Source organism: Apodemus sylvaticus, chromosome 1 (genome assembly GCF_947179515.1).
Source record: "Apodemus sylvaticus chromosome 1, mApoSyl1.1, whole genome shotgun sequence".
Lineage (NCBI taxonomy): Eukaryota > Metazoa > Chordata > Mammalia > Rodentia > Muridae > Apodemus > Apodemus sylvaticus.
Window position 1 is genome coordinate 24,185,523 of NC_067472.1, and position 20,661 is coordinate 24,206,183.

At 40.4% G+C, this 20,661-nt stretch overlaps 1 protein-coding gene across 2 annotated transcripts in view; it reads right to left on the reverse strand.

Annotated features, from left to right (window-relative positions):
- Positions 1-20,661, reverse strand: part of Exoc6 (exocyst complex component 6) — a 143,522-nt gene that overhangs the window by 44,486 nt on the left and 78,375 nt on the right. For both annotated transcript variants that reach the window (XM_052186626.1, XM_052186615.1), the window contains exon 19: positions 4,294-4,435. In XM_052186626.1, coding sequence (XP_052042586.1) covers positions 4,294-4,435 — 142 coding nt within the window. The remainder of the gene's footprint in view (positions 1-4,293; positions 4,436-20,661) is intronic.

The window sequence follows — 20,661 nt, forward strand, 5'->3', positions numbered from 1 at the left end:
ATTCTACACACAGCGTACAGTTAGTTTGCTCTTGTCTCCAGGGCCGGATGACCTCAGCATGGAGGAGTGTGAAAGTCTGTGTGCCATGACCATTGGGTGGGGAAGCCCAGCGACTGACTTCAAGAATTCTTCATCTGACCGCCGGCATTTCCGCTTCATACGCCAGGCGAATGCCATGATGCTAAGATGGGCACAGCTCATCAAGCCTTCTAGCCTCCCCTTCCTCATCTGGCTAAACTCCTCTTCCTCTCTACCTTTTTTCTTCCCCTGTCCCAATATGCAGAAAACCGAAAATAAGCTTTATATTTTAAAACTACATTTCCCTAGACTTGAAAAATGATTACTTAAAACATAAGAACTTATTTTTTTAAGAACTAATTTTTTTAATTCTCTTAACATACTTACAGTATTAGAGAAAGTTTTGCTTTCACGTGATTAATACACACAACAATCCCAAACTTGCCAGTGGATGGGAGAGAGTGTATATTTTTTTCTACCAGAAAAAGTATGAGAGAGTTCAACATTATTTATACTATAAATTCACTGTTTAAAGTTAAGAGATACACTTTGGAAAAGAATATTTAACATTGGAGGTAGTAAAATAAACACAAAGGTCATCTCTATTTGTTCAGTAAGTACTGAATATGTGATACTGTATTAAGGAGTAGCAGTTACAGGGCATCAGGGGAATGGTGTAGCAGCAAAGGCCCTTGCAACCAAACCTGATGACCTGAGTTTGATCCCTGAAACCCACAGGGTAGAAGGAGAGAACTAACTCCTGTAATGTCTTCTGAACGCCACATGCATGCCATCACAAACACACACATGTGTACGCACACATACAGAAACTAGTTAAGTTTAAAAGAAAATGCCCAAAAAGAAAAAAAAAACAAGAAAAATGTAATGATTACAGCAGTCATGCATGATAAACTTGAAAAGGGAGGGACAATCAAAGGCAAAATCTTAAAGCAAGTCCCTCCCTCCCTCCCACGTCTCTGGGGACAGAGACTCAGCTCAATAGAGTAAGGTTTGTCCCTCTTGCACAGGATGCCAGATTGCATTTCCTTTCTTGGTTTTCTCTGAGAGATTCAAATGGTGCCTTTAGTAACTGCCCAAAGGGCCGGCTAGAGGTAGAAAATGTCCTAGAGTGGCAAGGCCTGGGATGGGGGCACAGCCCATGCTTTTCTATAGTCCTCCACAGGGAGTTAAGAAAACAGAGACACCATCAGCTAGAGCTGCCCCATAGACCTCCTGGGGCCTCCACCCCACCCCCATCATAGGATGTGTCTCTGGAACATCCTATGGATTGCCCTCCCCCCATTTCCCTTCTCTCTCTCTCTCCCCTGCTCTCCCTACCTATTAGCTCCTCACCCCTTCCCCATCCCTCCCCATCTAGTTCCCTCCCATCAACCTCCGATATCTATTTTGTTTCCCCTTCTAAGCAAGATTCAACCATCCTCCCCTGGACCCTCCTTGTTATTTGGCTTCTTCGGGTCTGTCGACTATAGTGGGAAGTAGCTACTTTCTGTAGCCGGGCAGGACTCCCAGAAGAGGGATAAGGACAGCAACCCACCACAAAACCTTTGACCCAAAATGTATCCTTCCTATAAGATGTTCAGGGACACAAATAGAGCAGAGACTGAGGGAATGGCCAAGCAATGGCTGCCCCAAATTGAGACCCATCCCATGGACAAGAACCAACCACTGATACTATTAATGACACTCTGATATGCTTGCAGACAGGAACCTAGCATAAGTCCTCTGAGAGGCTCCTCCCAGCAGCCAATGGAAGGAGATACAGAGACTCACACACAAACTTAGATGAAGCTCTGGGCATCTTCTGGAAGAGTTGGGAGAAGGACTGAGGGACCTGAAGAAGATAGAGAATCCACCACAGGAAGATCAACTCACCTGGACCCCTGCGGGCTCCCAGAGACTGAACCACCAATGAAAAAGTGAGAACAGCTGCACCCAGGCCCTCTGCACACATGTAGCAGATGAGCAGCTTGGTCTTCATGTGGGTCCCCAACAACAGGAGCAGGGGCTATCCCTGAGTCTGGTGCCTGCCTGCCTCTAAATGGACGGTCTTGGCTAGTGGGAGAGTGGGTAACACCAGAGGGGGGCTTCCCCTTCTCAAAAGAGAAGAGGAAGGTGGACTTGGAGAAGGACTATGCAAGTCCTTGGGAGGCAGAGGCAGGCGGATTTCTGAGTTCGAGGCCAGCTTGGTCTACAGAGTGAGTTCCAGGACAGCCAGGACTACACAGAGAAACCCTGTCTCGGAAAAACAAGACAAAACAAAACAAAACAAAAAGATACCAGAAACCTGCCTACACAAACAGCAATGTCTATCATTCAGCAATATATGTAACAAGGCACAACCTAACCCAACAAGATGTTCAACTGCTGATTATCATTAAAGTTTTGTTGTATTTATTTATTGTGTGTGCATACACAAAGGTGAGCACATGTTTACACCACAGCACACATGCAGAGGTCAGAGGGCAACTTGCAGGACTTAGTTTCCTCCTTCTACCATGTGGGTTCTCAGAATAAACTCAGGCTTGGCAGAAACTGCCTTTACCTAGTGAATCAGCTAGCTGGCCAAATACCTAGTTATTTTGAAGCCATACTAAAGATAAAATAAAAAATGAATCAAGCAATATGTATATAAAATATTGACATAAGCAATATCAGACTGTAATGATCTCAAAACACAACTTCTTAAAAACTGTAAGAAACCAGTTTAAGTTGGGGTGTTGCTCAGGGGTAGAACATGTGTTTAGAATTGAACCAGACCTTTGGTTTGGTTCTCAGCACAAGAAAAGGACATGGAAAATGAAATGCTGGGGTCAAAGGGTACAAGCAGAAGGGGAGGGTGAGGAGGGGCTGAGGTAGAGTACTCCACCAAAGCTCGGTGTGCATAAAAATGCTGTAAGGAAATCTACTACTTTGTATGTTAATTAAAGTCAAATTAAAAATAAAGAAAGAAATGAAGAGAAGGGGAAAAAAGCCAGGTGGTGGTGGCACAAGCCTTTAACCCCAGCACTTGGGAGGCAGAGGCAGGCGGATTTCTGAGTTTGAGGCCAGCCTGGTCTACAGAGTGAGTTGCAGGACTGCCAGAGCTACACAGAGAAACCCTGTCTCAAAAAAAAAAAAAGAAGGGGGAAAAGAAAGAATGGAGGGGGGGGAGGGGCAGATAATCTGTAGGAGGAGAATAATAACTGATGTGAACTTAGGAAGTTCTAAGGTTTGGAGTCAAATACTTTTATAAATACAAAATAGATATTTTACAAATAAGAATTTTACTTTGATAAAAACAAAAGGTTTCTGGTAAAATAAAGTTAGAATCACTTTCAAGTAAAAAGCAGACCTTCCCCCCCCCCCCCCCCCCCCCCCCCGCCCCAGCAGAATACATTATACATAGTAGATGCACAAATACTTTATACTTATTGCTGGAAAAATATGCTATTTCTATTTTAGTTGAAGACCACTGACATCTTTTTAGTTTTTTAAGTAATTATATTATTGTAACTTTTCCCCCAGAAACTTGTTTGTAATCTGTCTCGTGCCTCAGTGATTCTTAATGGTCAATGGAGATGTCCAAGCCCTTTGTCAACCAGGGCTCTTCATCATTTAACCATTCATGGTCAACCAGGGACCCATTCATCAAGAATGCTGCCTGAAAATGACTCAAAGTTTTCAGGCAGCGAGTTAGACTGCCGGTTTGATAAAACCCCGTGTCTGAAGCCTGTGTCACAAGGCTAATCCTAGGAGTTCTAAGGCTCATTCGTGAACATCAACCCGAGACCACAGAAGATGCAAAATGCATCATCTGAACACAGCGATGTGGAAAAACAACTGCAGTTGTCAAGGCTGGAAAACAGTGTAGGAATGAGGAACAGACTGCAGGGCGCCACTGGTATGCAAGGTCTCTCAGCAATAACCTACACGTTCAGAAAAAGTAAAAGTGACAGGCCGGGGACTGTTTCATTCACTTATAGCAGGCATTAGGAGAGTCCCAGAGAGGCAAGAATGACCAGAGGGAAGAAAGCACTTCTTTAGTTACCTTGATGTAGAGCAGCACTTCAGTGAACCTCTTTGAGGCTGTTATGTGAAGCTGAGATATCTTTCTTCCTAGGAAGGAGTTAGCTTTACTTCTAAAGCTGCCAAAAAAAGTCCAGTGCCCTTGGGCTGTCTTCCTTCTTTTCAAGCTGACCTACTACAGACAGCCTCCCATAGCATTTAACTGTAGGTTTGTGGAGAAGGCGCGGGAGCTGGACAGTGTGTACTTACGTTCGCACTGTATGACATCGAGGTTAAACTGCTGCACGGCTCCCATGCTGACCTGCTTTAACTCACTGTCCAGCAGCATCTGCATTAAGGATGTGGACAGATGTTGGCAGGCCGACATGCAAGCAGTCTGGGCAACCTTCCCCTAGGCAAAAGCAAACAAACACAAAACGTAAACAAGCAAACCTGGAAACAGATGGGAAAATATCTATCACAAGGCTTTACACCTGGCACTCTTCTTACTGGTATAATATTGACTGTTGGCTTTTCCGGTTCTGTATTCTACAGAGAACTAAAGCTCATCTTTCTCAGGACACAATATTACTACTAAAAGTGCTAACTGCACAAGGAAAATTATAAATTTTGAGGACTTATTTCAGATCTCTTGAAACAATGTAACATTTTTAAATGCACATGAAACTATGGCATTTATTACACTGAATCACAATACTGACAAAGCAGTTTATTCTCCTTTGTATGTTCAGCTAAGACAGAACAAAGGAAGTCAACTGTGTAATTTGAGCTCTTGCTGTTATTACTACTTAAACTCTACCTACAAATCAACCCCCCTAGAGTTGGAGTCCTCGCCTCCACTCCGCATGCTGGTCTGTGGTACAGTCACAGTTACCATGGGAAGGGTTGCCGGTCCCTTCCACTTGAGCTTTATTTCTACTCAATCAAATGCAAGCTACCTAACTACGGAAACTGATACTCGAGATTTTCTTTCACTGAGATACATGATATGAAATTGACTGACAGCCTTACTTCAATTTTCTTAAAACACCAAGTTTTTAATGTTTGCCCTACAGATTGCACAGCTGAATCTTGTGTGTGTGTGTGTGTGTGAGAGAGAGAGAGAGAGAGAGAGAGAGAGAGAGAGAGAGAGAGAGAGAGAGAGAAGGTGTCTTATGTAGCTCTGGCTGCCTCGGAACTCACTATGTACACCAGACTGGCCTTGAACACCCAGAGATCTACCTTCCTGCCTCTACTTCCTGAACACTGGCCTTCAAGGCCTGTGCCCCTGCACCCACCCTATCTCTAACTCAAGCAGATGTTTAACAGAGTTTACATAAACTCTTTTAGGTCAAAGTTTCCCAGCGTAATCCTTCTAGGGTGGCTGCCTGCAAACGATTATAATTAGGCGATGGGCTGATTCCCACGGTGGGAGTCAAAGATCTAGGATTTATGGTTAGGAAAATAATGACTTTCAGGGGACATGCCATGTTTTGCCTTATTTTAATTAACAAATATTTACCCAGTGATAGTTGGTAACTGTGTTTTCTTTCTTCCTACTAATCACAAAGTTAAATTGGGAGACGAAAATGATCGAAATCTATCTTCCAAACATACATGCTACAGTGTACTAGTGCAAAAGTGCTTATGCAGAGTTAGTGGGAAAGGCCACAAGAACAACAAATACAGTTCATAACTTACTAGGATATTTGTTCTTTAAATTACACAATAAAAATTCTAGTCTAAGACATTCTATTCTAAGAACCAAACTGCTTATGGATGGGTTCTTAGCATTTAGGCACTATGCATAGCAGAAAACAAAATATCTGATATGCAGTGTCAGTTTCTCAATCAAAAACTGCAGAGATAAAAGCCAATGCAAACAATAAATTTGACAGATACTGATGAATTACCAAAAAAGGAATGCAGCAAACAATGAAAACCCAGCATGTTCAAAAGCCCCCAAACCCAAGAGGAGCCAGCCTGTGGGCCCCGCATCTCCAGTCTCCAGGCAGAACACTATCAATATGAATGGGAGGGGATAAAAGCCGAGAAAAGAGAAATCAATAGACATCCTTTAATTTCAGGGTGATAGGCTTGTAAAAACTTCATGAAAATGTGTTGACTTAAAGGAACACTAGTTCATTTTAGCCCAGTGACCCTCCCCATCAGTCCAGCTCTATGGTCCTATTATATCATTCCTTGACAATGTACTAACTGAAAAAGCAGATCGATAAATCATCAAAAAATTATTTAGCTTCTTTTGTACATAAGTATGCCATACGTCATAAGTGGTATTATTTTAACATAGGTTCAGAGGGACAAATAGATGCCCAATAGCACTGGAGCCAACAATGGCAAGAGTTTAAGCTATTTCATAAATCTGGTAGAAGCAGGCAATAAAAAAGCATATGCAAACTTATTTTCTAGTTAAATAATATTTATAACAGCAAATCTTAACATTAAATTTCTTTTGATTAGGAATATTGAATACAGGCTTGTTGTTATCAAAGATAAGCATTTTAAAGACTGACAGAATAAATAATTTTATAAATGTTTTTAAATAAAATGAATTATCCCTTTTAAGATATCAAACTTAATACTATCAAAGGTTCACAATTTTGAAATTTTATGAAACATGCTTTATAAGAACATATGCTATTCTCGAGATGTCGACTGCCTAATTTCAGAATGCATAGGAACATTCTTAAATTTTATCTACATATTTTATATAGAAGAATTTTAATGTCTTCAATATTTACACATTCAAAAACACATTTGCAACTGATATCTCATGCCTAAGAACCTTGGCCCTTTTTAATAAACCAAACACACGTCTCAGAACACTATTACAACTAGGAACATTGATTCTCATAATAATTCATCATCCTAAGACAAAAATTTAGACACTTTCATAATCGTCTTTAAAAAGTAGATTTTAATAGACATGAACAGGATAACACAGCCAAAATAATCGACAAAACAGTGCACATTTAATACAGTTTAAGCAACCAAACATATTTTCTGCCCTGATCAAAAAAACTACTTGCAACATTAGCAGCTCTTTTTTCTCTCTTTAACAACTCAAAGTTCAATAAGTAAACTTTAAAAAAGGTAACTATGTTTTTTCGCCACACTTTCGCATTTTTTTTTCTGAAAAACAACTTGCCGAGAGAGAAAACCCTTAGACAAACTTCTTATATTTCAAAGGGACTCGTAAAAGAGAATCTGCTGACATATTAGATCCTTTTTGCATTACCCCAAAGCTTTTCTTCTGAGAACAATTGTGGCAAAGAGACATTTGGCTCCTAGGAAATTCCCACAGGGTCGGCCATAAGCATCCTTGCATGCACCTTCTCGGGGCTGCTTTCTGGACACACGTCTCCAAAGCACCTTTCATCGTCTGCTTGTGTGTCAGTCAATATGATTTATGGACTGCATTCAGCAAAGTCAGAGCATATAGAAGGAGAAATATGACTACAATCTGCTAATTTGTTTTGTATTGAGCCACTTAGGAGTCAAAGACCTGATGTCAGACTGAGCTCAACAACACAATTAACTAGCCGGTGACAGATTCATCCATCCTCCCTGCCAGGCTGTGCCAATCAATGACAGCATGAGGCTACGTTTAGTGAAATCAATAAGAAGACTCATTCTCTGAATAACCTGTGTAAGAGCTTGATTGACACTTTCTGAATCTCGTTTGTGGGACACACCACTCTCTACCCAACAGCTCCTTACTGCAAGCTGTGAAATAAGGCTTTCAGTGCCAATCACAGAACAATAAACCTCTAACCTCAGCTGAAAGAAATCAAGGCAACACATCTGTTTGTATGTCAAGCCAAATTTCCAAAATAATTTACTATTGCAGATTGGGCTAAAAATACTGTTTCTTTTGAAATATAAAATAAGAAACCCATACAAACACAACACATTTTATTAGATTATGGCTCAAACTGTTTTGGTTTTGAAGTAATGTTTTCATAGGTCTAATATCATAGTGGGCAAAACACTGACATCTCAAAAACTAATTTGGCATTTCAAATTCTCATCTGAAGTCTGTATTTGTCTCACCAGTCTCTTATTTCACACATCTACTAAGAAAGTTTTTATTTAAACAGTGACCGTTTGAAAGTGTTTTTCAAAGCTGCTTTCATCCTCACAAATACAGATGATGTAAAATTCTTGAAACCACAACCATTCTTTCTATAATGATCTACTCATCCCTAACAACCCCAAAAGGATCCATTTTCCTTTTTTTAATCTTCTCTCTCTCTCTCTCTCTCTCTCTCTCTCTCTCTCTCTCTCTCACACACACACACACACACACACACACACACACACACGTTAACCTTGAAGAACTACTTTTTAACCTTATATAAAAATACAAAGGGGCAAATATACTGTATACTGTGTTATTCTTTAAATCAGTATCAGGTTTTGTTTTAAAGGGCTTGGAGTAAAAAAGAAAGCAAAGGAGTAGTGGATTTGCTAAGTGAACCTCTTCACTCTGGCCCGGCTCTTTACAGTCACTTCAGTTCAACAGCAAGTTCCTATTTTAAACAAACAAGCTAAAACTCTTAGTTTGCTACAGAAACTTGAGTTACCAGACTATGAAGTAAGCTTTTTCAGATGCAGAAAGAAAGGAAAAGTGTTTTTGATGAACTGGAAAATGCCCTAAAGAGCTACAGTGCATTATCTTTTAAAAATGTATACACTGAAAGAATGTGGTCTAAATATTAAAATTAGAAATAAATTTTTTGGGTTGGACAGTGGTGGCGCATGCCTTTAATCCCAGTACTTGGGAGGCAGAAGCAGGTGGATTTCTGAGTTCAAGGCCAGCCTGGTGTACAAAGTGAGTTCCAGGACAGCCAGGGCTACACAGAGAAACCCTGTCTCAGGAAAATAAATAAATAAATAAATAAATAAATAAGTAAATAAGTAAATAAGTAAATAAATAAATTTTTTAAATTAAAATATAAAGAGATAATTCAAAGGGAAACATTTACTTCAAGAACTCTATAATTCTTCCTTCTATTTGTACAATTAAGAACTACTGACCTGGCTGGGCAGTGGTGGCGCACGCCTTTAATCCTAGCACTTAGGAGACAGAGGCAGGCAGATTTCTGAGTTTGAGGCCAGCCTGGTCTACAGAGTTCCATGATAGCCAGGGATACACAGAGAAACCTTATTTCAAAAGAAGAACCACTGGCACGTTTGGCTATGTGAAAGTACATCTTGCTCAATTGCAAAAAATGTTATTAAAGAAAAAGGCCCTGAAATAGTATAGAATATTAAAATCCCCTCGAGATGACATCATAATGCACAAGGTCCTTTTAGCCATCAAGATGGGTTTTAGAGCATTTCCTAAGTGAACACACTAAATGTCTCAAATTCCCAATAATACGGAATGGGGGAGTTATAAAGGTTTAACTATCAAGATGGCTTTCTCTAGTGAGTTTCAATAATGACTTTAATACCACCTTGAAGACAGATGTTTGAAATTGTGCCAAGACACGCTCAGTTCATCCAAACATCCCCACTCTACACACTCAGCCCTGCACACCCCTGTTTCTCTCAACTTCATGTCTTCATCTGGTTCTATCCCTGAAGGAAATGGTTACATCGCTCACCCCAGTTCCCACAATCAACTACCAATGCTCACTCTCTCCTCTCAGGCTTTTAAAACCCTTTCCTCCACTCAAATGCTCACCAGTCACGCAGAGTCCAGACTGCCTCGGAGATGCTCTTTGGGGTGAGGAGAGATATGAATAAAACTAACACGATTCTCTTAAAACTGAAACGAAGCTTCCCCAGGTGATCACCTGTAGCACATGTTTCTAACTTCTGTACCCCAGTCTCTGCTCATCTCACTTGGCAAGTGTTTAGCAGCCTTTGAATGGATTTTAGTGGCACATCACAGCTATGCATTAGCTTTCTGGCAGGCATCTTTGCTGCTATCATTGGCAGTTGCAGAGAGAGAAAAGGACACATTAAAGGAGTCCTGAAAGGTTAAAGTTTAGAAGAAATTCCTCCTGTTCCCAAGCTATGGATTTCTGGGCTACAAAACAGATATTTAAATGGGGATTGTATTTTTGTTGTTTTGGCTTGGTTTGGATTTACTGTATGTTTATTTATTTATTTTAGACCAGGACACCTGTAGCCCTGGCTAGCCTCCAAACCAGTACATATCCAAGGAGGGTCTGAAGTTCTGATCTTCTACCTTCCAAGTGTTGAGAGTCTCACGCCTCAAATAGGAGATTTATTTGATTAATTAATGTGGTCCTAAAACTCTTCTCTCTCGGCAAATATTAAAAAACAAAAGATGTAAAGATTTACTTAATTCTCCCTGCAGTTGACCTGCAGTATGGCCAATGCATCAAAAGCGGGCTGAGAAATTAAAACACACCAGAAACTATTATCAAAGCAGAAACTGTTCCAGAACTGGGCCATGTCTGCATTTCTCTGTGCAGGCATATAGCCCAGGGTTCCAGCAACATATGAAATGTGAGTTCAGTATCTTACAGTGATGCTACAGTTTAAAATGCCTGAAGTGCCAGAGTCCCTACTAGGTTATATTATTGAGGTAAGTCCCATATACTCTTCAGTGAATTAGCCACATGTCAACCCATGCCAACATATTTACACAGGCACAGTTGAAAGGAATCTGGCCAGCATGGGGCAGGCTAGCCTTGCCTTTTCACCCCAGTCCTTCTGCCTTGTTATGTTCATAGCAGTCCTATTTATAATTGCCAGATGCTGGAAAGAACCCAAGTATCCCTCAACAGAAGAGTGGATGCAAAAAATGTGGTATATCTACACAATGGAGTACTATTCAGCCATTAGAAACAATGAATTCATGAAATTCTTAGGCAAATGGATGGAGCTAGAGAACATCATACTAAGTGAGGTAACCCAGACCCAAAAGGTGAATCATGGTATGCACTCACTAATAAGTGGTTATTAACCTAGAAAACTGGAATACCCAAAACATAATCCACACATCAAATGAGATACAAGAAGAAAGGAGGAGTGGCCCCTGGTTCTGGAAAGACTCAGTGAAACAGTATCCGGCAAAACCAGAACGGGGAAGTGGGAAGGGGTGGGTGGGAGGACAGGGGAAGAGAAGGGGGCTTACGGGACTTTCGGGGAGTGGGGGGCTAGAAAAGGGGAAATCATTTGAAATGTAAATAAATTATATCGAATAAAAAAATAAAAAAAAAGAAACAGTTAAAAAAAAAAAAAAAGCATTAAATTACATTCCTAAAGCTAGCCACCTGGGGGCTGGAGAGATGGCTCAGAGGTTAAGAGCACTGACTGCTCTTCCAGAGGTCCTGAGTTCAATTCCCAGCAACCACATGGTGACTCACAACTATCTGAAATGAGATCTGGTGCCCTCTTCTGGCCTGCAGGCATACATACAGGCAGGCCACTGCATACATAATACATATATCTAAAAAAAAGAAAAAAAAAATAGAAAAATCAAGCTAGCTGCCTGGGTCTATTCCCTTATTTGGCTACTTCCTCCCCCTGAGGCCGACTTCCAAGGTCCAGCTATCAAAGTATTGAAGTCTAGCAATCAAGGACCTTTCGGCTGCTCTAATTAACATGCCCAACCAGGATACACCACTGCACCCTAGCCCACTCTAACCCAGACCTCCTGTTTTCTCTTTTTAAAAGTTAAGGTCATTTGCTGCTGTTTTTCTGCCTGAGTCAGAAAGCAGCCACTTTAACTTTTCTTGCCTGCCTAATAAAGGATCTCTCTGAGAAAAAAAAAAAAAAAAAAAAAAAAGGTGTTTGAGTGTGGTTTGGGCCCAATCCAGGGTCTGAAAGGGAGCTCTAGCTATGCAGGGGTCTCTTACTGAAAATATAATACGAGCTAAATGCATAACTATAATACCACTACTGAGAAGGCAGAGGTGGGAAAATCTGAAGTTCAAGACCATCCTTAGCTAGCTAACAAGTTCTAGAAAAGCCCGGACTACAGAAAACCCTGTCTCTCAGAAAATGAAACAAAAAAGGCACAGGGCAGTCATTCAGAAATGTCTGTTTAGGTTTCAACCTTTCTTTACTTTCTCCCTTAACTTCTCTTCCTGTTCTCTAAGGTCCTACGACTCCCTCCCCCACCAATTTCTTTCTTTTTTGGTTTCTAAAAACAGGGTTTCATATAGCCCAAGCTAGCCTCAATCCACAGCTGAGGAGACACAGCTGAGCTGGCCGATCCTTTTACTTCCACCACTGTTGGGGATTCAGATATAAACCACCATGCTCACCTAAGTTAGCTGTTTAAGATTTGCTGAGAGCCCAGTGCGATAAGGTTTCATTTGCTGAGGAACACATCTGAATGACAGAACCTGTGGAATGGCATGGTAAGAAGAAAATCACAGCCGAGGAGTTAGGCAGTCAGAGGCCCAGCCTCTCCATAAACTGTGTGGCTTTGTAGCAGGTGACACAAAGTGACTCCAGTAAGGTCTATGGTTTTCAATTACATTTTGCAGTGTGTGTGTGTGTGTGTGTGTGTGTGTGTGTGTACACGTACACATGAGTGTATAACCAGGCAGTGGTGGTGCATGCCTTTAATCCTAGCACTTGGGAGGCAGAGGCAGGCAGATCTCTGAGTTCAAGTCTGTTCTACAAAGCAAGTTCCAGTACAGACGGGGTTACACAGAGAAACCCTGACTTTAGGATAAACAAAACAAAACAAAGCAAAACAAAACAAAAAAACCAACTTATACTGCATAATAGTATCCCCAAACTTAAGGATGCTGGCAGATGCTTATTCCGGGTGACAGCAGATTTCCAGCCAGGTAACAGTGCTAGTCTAAGCCCTAGCTAGAGCTAGGGTGGATACTACCAGTCACTTACACCAGAGCAAATCTGAATATCTAAGATGACCCAATCGTAAAAGTGTAAATGAGGGCTGGAGAGGCAAGGGTGTGGTGCACAGACATACACACAGGCAAAATAGCCACATAAAAAATAAATAAGTGATGTATCAAAGAAGAGTAAAAATGTATCAAAAAACCAAACACATTAAAAAAAAAAAAAAAAAAGCTGGGCCTGGTGGCAGAGGCCTAGAATCCTGTCTCTCTGGAGACTGAACAGGAGGATCACGGCCTCCCTGGGCAAGTTGGCAAGGTTGTGTCTCAGAACAAAAACTCAACAGCAGAGTGTTTGCCTACCACGGGCAATGCCCCAAGTTCAATCATCAGTAAATACACACTCACACACACACTCACACATACATATGTTTGTGCCCACCCAAGTCAGGTAGGATGATCCGTGTAATTTATTTTTGTTCCCCCTAAGAATAGCCTTCAGCATGATGTGGAATACCGTTCATATGAGGAGGAGGTCCTTACAGACACCCAGCATATCTGCCAATTGCTTCTTTTTTGTTTCCAAGCCATCAACAGAGGCTTTTAACCTCAATGCTACTGTCCATGACAATGATTTACATAAAAGACATTAGAGTTAAAACTATGAAACAATTTTCCTATACCACCTGATGATTCCTGCACAAAAGGAAAGACAGTAAAACAGAGTTATTATCCCACGTCTAAACCTGTCATTTGTTTGTGCGAGGAGACTATAACCCAGTCTAGCCAGGAACCCTGATCTCCTGATTGTTCTTCCTCTACCTCCCAAGTACTGAGATTGTAGGCATGCCCACTCCCAGCCAAAAAGCTTTTTTCTAATCTTATACGGATAAAACCTAGGGTCCTATAGGAGACAAAAGGGAAAGAGGAGTTCAAGGCCAGTCTGTGCTGTACAGCAACATCCTATCTCAAAAAACTAAACGGAAAGGGTTTTTGCTACAGAGTGCTACAGACCCCTCAGTGCACATGCAGACACTCAGTCTGAAGACCAAGAGTCTGCTCTAATTATGTTCACTTACATTCTTCTCACTGGTTCCGTATAGCCACGTCTTCAGACCTATCCTAATCCACTGCCTTCCTAGAAAACCCTCCTGGCTATTTGATTTAATACATCTTTCCACTATTGCTACCACATTTTCTAATAAAGTTCTGACCAGGAGCAATTCAGAATTATATTTTCTATAGAGTTTAACATCTGGGAAGTAATTGAGAATGCCATCATATACACTTACAACTTAAGCATTTAGTGTTTTGAGACATCAGCAACCAATGTATACTTAGCTCATGGTCTCAATGTGAATTTTCAACTGGCAAACCTTTGCTATTATATGATATGCATCTTGGGAAAATGGAAAATTATGAAAACCATACAAAGAGATAGGCATTGCTGAAGTGCACGGAAAAAATGCTAAATGAAAAAAGTATTCTTTTCAATCAAAACAAACATGAAAAAAACCCTCTCCAAACACACTGTTTTGGCAAAAGTGATTCAGCATCATCAGGACAGGCACGGGGAATTAAAGGCCTACAGGCCCTGGGTAAAGAGCAGAGCACCCTTCACATATTAAAGAAGTGCTGGGGATGCACAGAAATTGAGGTGGAAACAGTTTCCTGCCCATCTTGTACCATCACAACCCTCAGCAAACACTGGAAAATAACAAAAGAAACAAACAACAAAATAACCCTCAGCACAGAAGTTCAAGTAGACTACAGCCACAGGCAGATGGACAGCTCACCATTCCCAAGGACACTGAAATAGCTCCATGAATTTAGTGTGCTTAGAATTGTCATGTGTCTTCCAGGGATGCTGCACAGGCATACCATTGTACGCATTCCTACGATACGGTTTGTGTTATAAATGCCCAATGTCTCTATGAGATTGTCTAAAACAAAGTGGTCATCGGGGCCTACAGTGATCCCATGTGTACTAAGTGTGTCTGAGGCAGAGCACATGCTGTCTATCCTATCAGAATATCATTGAAAATATATTCTGAGGAGGAGCAGAAAGTCACTGAAAAGTAAAAGTATTTAAGGAACAAAAAGAGTAAGAAAGAAAAAAATATGAAGTTTTTACATAATAAACTTAAGGCACATTCTAAAAAAGAAAATAATTTGTCATGTCCTTAAGATGTTTCAAGTTTGCACATAAATACCAACAAATGGATCATTCATATCCTTCACATAAAGGAAAATGCATACACAGTTTTGAAATGCATTTTCTATTTTGGTTTGTTTTCTTTCTTTCTTTCTTTCTTTTTTTTTTTTTTTTTTTTTTTGTGGTTTTTCGAGACAGGGTTTCTTGAGACAGGGTTTCTCTGTGTAGCCCTAGCTGTCCTGGAACTCACACTGTAGACCAGACTGGCCTCGAACTCAGAAATCCACCTGCCTCTGCCTCCCAAGTGCTGGGATTAAAGGTGTGCACCACCACTGGCCGGCTTGGTTTGTTTTCCTGACACAGGTTCCAACTCTAGCACTGGCCAGCCTGCAGAAAGAATTTAGTGTAATCCATGTCTCCACTATTTCTCTTACAGTTAATTAAAAAATGCTTACTAACAACTCTGTATTAAATATGACAGAAAATACAAAGGTGAACATTTCTTCCTAAGTGGATAGAATTCTAACAAGAAAAAATAGAGTCTACAAACAGCACATAAAAAACAAAATGTGAGCCGGGTAGTGGTGGTGCACACCTTTAATCCCAGCACTTGGTAGGCAGAGGCAGGTGGATTTCTGAGTTTGAGGTCAGCCTGGTCTACAGAGTGAGTTCCAGGACAGCCAGGGCTATACAGAGAAACACTATCTCGAAAAACCAAAAAAAAAAAAAAAAAAAAAAAAAAAAAAAAAAAAAATATGAAAGGGAGGGGTAAAGAGAGGGGAAAGTAACCTTATGTTACTTAAGTTATTAAGTGCAATCAGCAAAAGCTGTGTGAAGAGGTGGCATCAGATAGAATTCTGGGAAAGATCCGGGCAGGTTTTAGCTATATATGAAGCTAATATAGACAGGTCCAGACACAATAAATAAATGCCAGTTTGGAAACTAAGATTAGGCCATGCTTTAGAAAATACATGTGGGTCACAAACAGAGGTAAGGAAAGAGAAGTGGTACAGACCCATCAGGAGACAGGGACAAAAGACAAGGGAGAATACATGATAGAAACATTTATATTTTACATGCTAAATTAAATTGTTCCCTTAAGAAATTTCGCTATCTGAAAATGTATTAACTCTTATTCTGTCAAGGACACACAACTAGACATAGAAAGGACAAATACTGTAAAAATAAAAACTTCAATAAAGCTACTTTTAAAAGTAAGAGTTAAGGCAATTCATAAGAACAGCCCTGGGTAGGGATAAGAAGGAAATACATAACAGTTTCCTTAGGTAGGAAGGTCAACAACTCAAAATAGCTTCAGGAAGTCCCTGAAACTGACTAGATTCCCTAGGCCCCTTCTTGCAAGAGTAGACAAGACAAGCTGTGGAGAGTAACTCTCTGACAAGACAAGCAGCAAAGAAGAGCCTCAGAAGATCCAAGCTGCAAAGAGGACATTTGTAACCAGACCAGCTCCTAGAAGAAGCAGAAACCAGCAGATGGCTAAAGTTATGCTGATTGATAACTTTATGTTTAAAAACTTAAAATCTCTGTGCTTAAGAGATCTAGAAAGCAATAGCAGACCACGAAATATTAAAGGCTGTTAAGGGTTAATTTTGTATTTGTTTCTGCTTCTGTAAACATAAGCTTATTTTGAATGAGATGATTTCCTGCTTGCACAAAAAAAGAGAAAGAAAGAAAGAAAGAAAGAAAGAAAGAAAGAAAGAAAGAAAGAAAGAAAGAAAGAAAGAAAGAGAGAAAGAGAGAAAGAGAGAAAGAAAGAGAGAAAGAGAGAAAGAAAAGAAACAAAGAAACAAAGAAACTTTATTTACCTTTGTAAACCCCCGACTGAAGTGGCTGGGTGCTAAAATCAGGAATCCCAAGTCCTGGGTGTAAACCTGGGTTCAATGTATGAATAAAAGCCTCTTCTTTGTTAAAATTTATTCAAAGTCAGATTAGTGGATCTGAATGATCCCAGACCTGTGATGTTTGGGGGCTTGTCTGGGATTTGGGTGTTCAGCCATATCCACCATCTTTTTCTGGCTTGGGGCCCTGGAGACTTTCAGGTATACTGTGAGCTAAGTAATCACACAGGCCCAGAGTTCAAAGGGAGACACCAACTTTTAATGCTTAGACTTCACACGAGTGTTGAATCCCTGAGGGTTCCCAGTGTATTAGGAACAGAGAAACTAGATAGGCCCAGCCTTTGAAGGGAACTACTGAAAGTTCTCAACACCTAGATTGTGAGAAAGGGGCATCAAAAAACTTCCAGAGGTATAAGCCAGGATCCTGATTGTCTATAGCTCACATTTGTGGGACTGGTGGATAGATGCAGTGTTAATCCCCGAGTCCACTGGGATACCACTGGCCCTTGTGGGAAAAGCCAAGAGGCAAATCAGCTGTTGAGTATTTGAAGGCAGGTAGCTACCAAATGTTTGTTTTTGTCTGGTCTCCACTGACTGTGTGGATGTTTTGTCTTTTGAAGCTTGATGGATCTGTGCTTTCTGATATGTCTGTAAGATAGTTGCAGGTGTGGAATCTGGGAGCCAGACCAGAGTTGGGAGCAGGTACGAGAGAGAGTGAAGGAACAGACTAGCTGTGGCATGCACAACTCTGCACACACTCCACCCTGGCTGGTGCATCTCAGCTCCTTCCTGCTGGAGCCCCTAGCGATAGCCAGGGCTCAAACATTTCTTATTGCTAAGCAGTTTTTGTTTGCAGCTTACTCTGGTTCCTACCCTCTAGTTAGTGAATTCAGGTGTCTTTTAGGTATGGAAAATATTAAAATGTTATTTTATGCTGTTCTACTTTAACAAAAAGCTGGCTCTGGAGCTGGGTTATGGCTCCCCCTCTATACCCAAGCATGTTTGTCCAAAGGTTTCCTCCAAAATCTCTGTCTTGTGTCAGGTGGGCCACCTGACTGTGTGACATCATCTCATACTCTGGTTTTGGCTTAACACCCTAAAACTTTGCTAAAGTATAAATCTTATCTAAGATTTGTAAGACTGTTAAATAAACTTTCTGTACCTCAAAATTGTATGTTTATTGGATATCATTAAAATTCTATAAAATCTGTAACAAAAGTTTACTTAAAACTTATAGCAGGAGGGTTGAAGGTTAGAAATTTATACATAATCTTTTTCTTCAAAGATTTATTTACTTATTATATGTAAGTACACTGTAGCTGTCTTTAAACATACCAGAAGGGGGCATCTGATCTCATTGCAAATGGTTGTGAGCCACCATGTGGTTGCTGGGAATTGAACTCAGGACCTTCGGAAGAGCAGGTGGTGCTCTTAACCACTGAGGCATTTCTCCAACCCATACATAGATAATCTTAATTTGCTACAGCATACTGCATGTGTAACTTGGACTCAACTCCTATTGAAGGAAAACTGATGTTTTTAAATAACAGCAGGTCTTCATGATACATAAGATTGGGATGGATTTTTATTTAGTGATTCTTGTCCTGAGAATAACATATAAGCGGGGAAAATCATAAAAACAATGCTTATGAAGAAAATAAAAAACAACATTGAAAAGACTATGATGATTTAAAATGTAGTAATTTTTAGTCCTCAATCATGAAGGTGACAAAATGAGGATTTGTCTACTGTGTTCAATAGCTCTTGCTCTTTAAAAAAAAAAAAAAAAGGCTAAATAACAGGTCTTCTGGAGGTCAGCTTTATCTCAGAATAAGGTCATAAATTAATCCAAAAATCAAATGTCCTTGAATACTTCCAAAATTCATTGAACCTACAAATGTCACTAGTTTGATATATGCAAAGATTCTAGTAATTCTGCCAATTCTAGTTTTCACTACAGCCAGATACATAACTGAGCTAACAGATTGCATATGGAGGTTTGGTCGGCTGCTATGTATTATGATGCTAAACACTAGCCCTGGCTGCCTGAGGGGTGAGAGAGTGCACAAAGTGACACTCTGTGTGCCCTTGCTTCGTAAATTCTAACTACTGGTTGAATAAAGACGCAGGCAGCCTATAACTGGGCACAAGAGAGGCAGGTGGAGCTCAGTTCCTTGGCTTGGAGTCTGAGGAGACCACGAGGAAAGAGGAGGAGGAGAAAGCCTTGAGAGGAGAAGACACCCTGGCGTAAGTGAATACTGAACACATGGCCACGAGGACTGGCTGACTGGAGTGAAGAGCTGCCCAGATGAAACGTGGCGAGTTGTAACTCAGGGCCGTTGATGGGAAAGTAGATTCTAACAGCTTAGAGGACAGCTATCTGCCCATCTCTAGTGCATCAAAGGCTTATTAAAAATATAAAGGGTGTGTGTCTTTTATCTGGGAATTGAATGATCTAAGGCAGGGTAGAAACTCCTGACAGAGATCTAATAATTACTCTTAACAAATACTCCAGAGCCAGACCCAGAGGACTTAGACCTGAAAAATCTGTTTAAAACCTTTAAGACGGACAATGCAGCCAGAAGCAGAACCACGTGAAGCTCCAGAAAGATGTCTCAACAAACAAAACAAAACAAAACTGCCCAGGCTACCTCTCAGCTTAGGGCTGCTTGCCTTTGACCGGGTTTTGATACCAACCTGAGAGTCACTTTCAGGGACTGGTATCTGTAGCCGGGTCTTCCTTCAGGTTGAAAGCATGATATGAAAAAAGAGACCAACAGGTAAAATGTCATGAGATGGGATCTGGTCAGGGTTTTGGATAGACTAAGATGGCAGAGATCTAATTTATTCTAGATAAAGAATAACAGAGGCTCAACTGGGCAGGTGGATCTCTGTAAGTCCAAGGTCAGCCCTGTGTACAGAGTCAGTTCTAGGACAGCTAGGCTACACAAAGAAACCCTGTCTTTAAAAAAACAAAACAAAAATAACAGGCTTGAGAAACAGGGTAAGCTGAATAAAAAGTGTTAGAAGAAAAATTAAAAGTGTGGGAAAGAGAGGAGAAGCTAAGGAGTCAGTACCACAGCTATGAGCACCGCCAACTAAGATATAACTATTTTATAATATAGCAAGACAGTGGCCCAAGCAGTTTGGCAAGAGTCTGTGGAATGTCTCTCCTTACCTGTAGTCTGTTTAGGCTAACAGAAACTGATGTGAAATTATGTATTTTGCCTCTTTGACTTTGCTAACTTTGTTAAGCTTTAGCTATTTGGATAAACCAAGTCATACAATTAATTGTGATACGCTATAATGATACACTATAAAAAGACCAAAAATAAATAAAGAAACAAGATTAGCCGGGCAATCGGTGGTGCATGCCTTTAACCCAGCACTTGGAAGGCAGAGGCAGATGGATTTCTGAGTTCGAGGCCAGCCACAGCTATACAGAGAAACCCTGTCTTGAAAACAAAACAAACAAACAAACAAAAGATTATCAATCTCTCTATGGGCTATGTTTATGACTTGAAGTTTTATTTTGGTATTTGGATTTGATTATTTTGGATTGTAATTTTAAGGCTATAATTAAGATATGCAGGTTAATAGTCACTTTAAAAAGGATCAAATTCTTTGATTTGCTTAGGACTGTGCCAGTAGTCATACTAAGAACATAAGTGACAAGGATAAGCTTCATTTAACCTTCTGTATATTGTTTCAATGTTAAGCCTAAATTAAGTAACTAAAAACAAACCAAGTAAAGTTTATTTAAATTCAGATACGTTTAATAGATGTCCCACAAAAATTCTTTAGA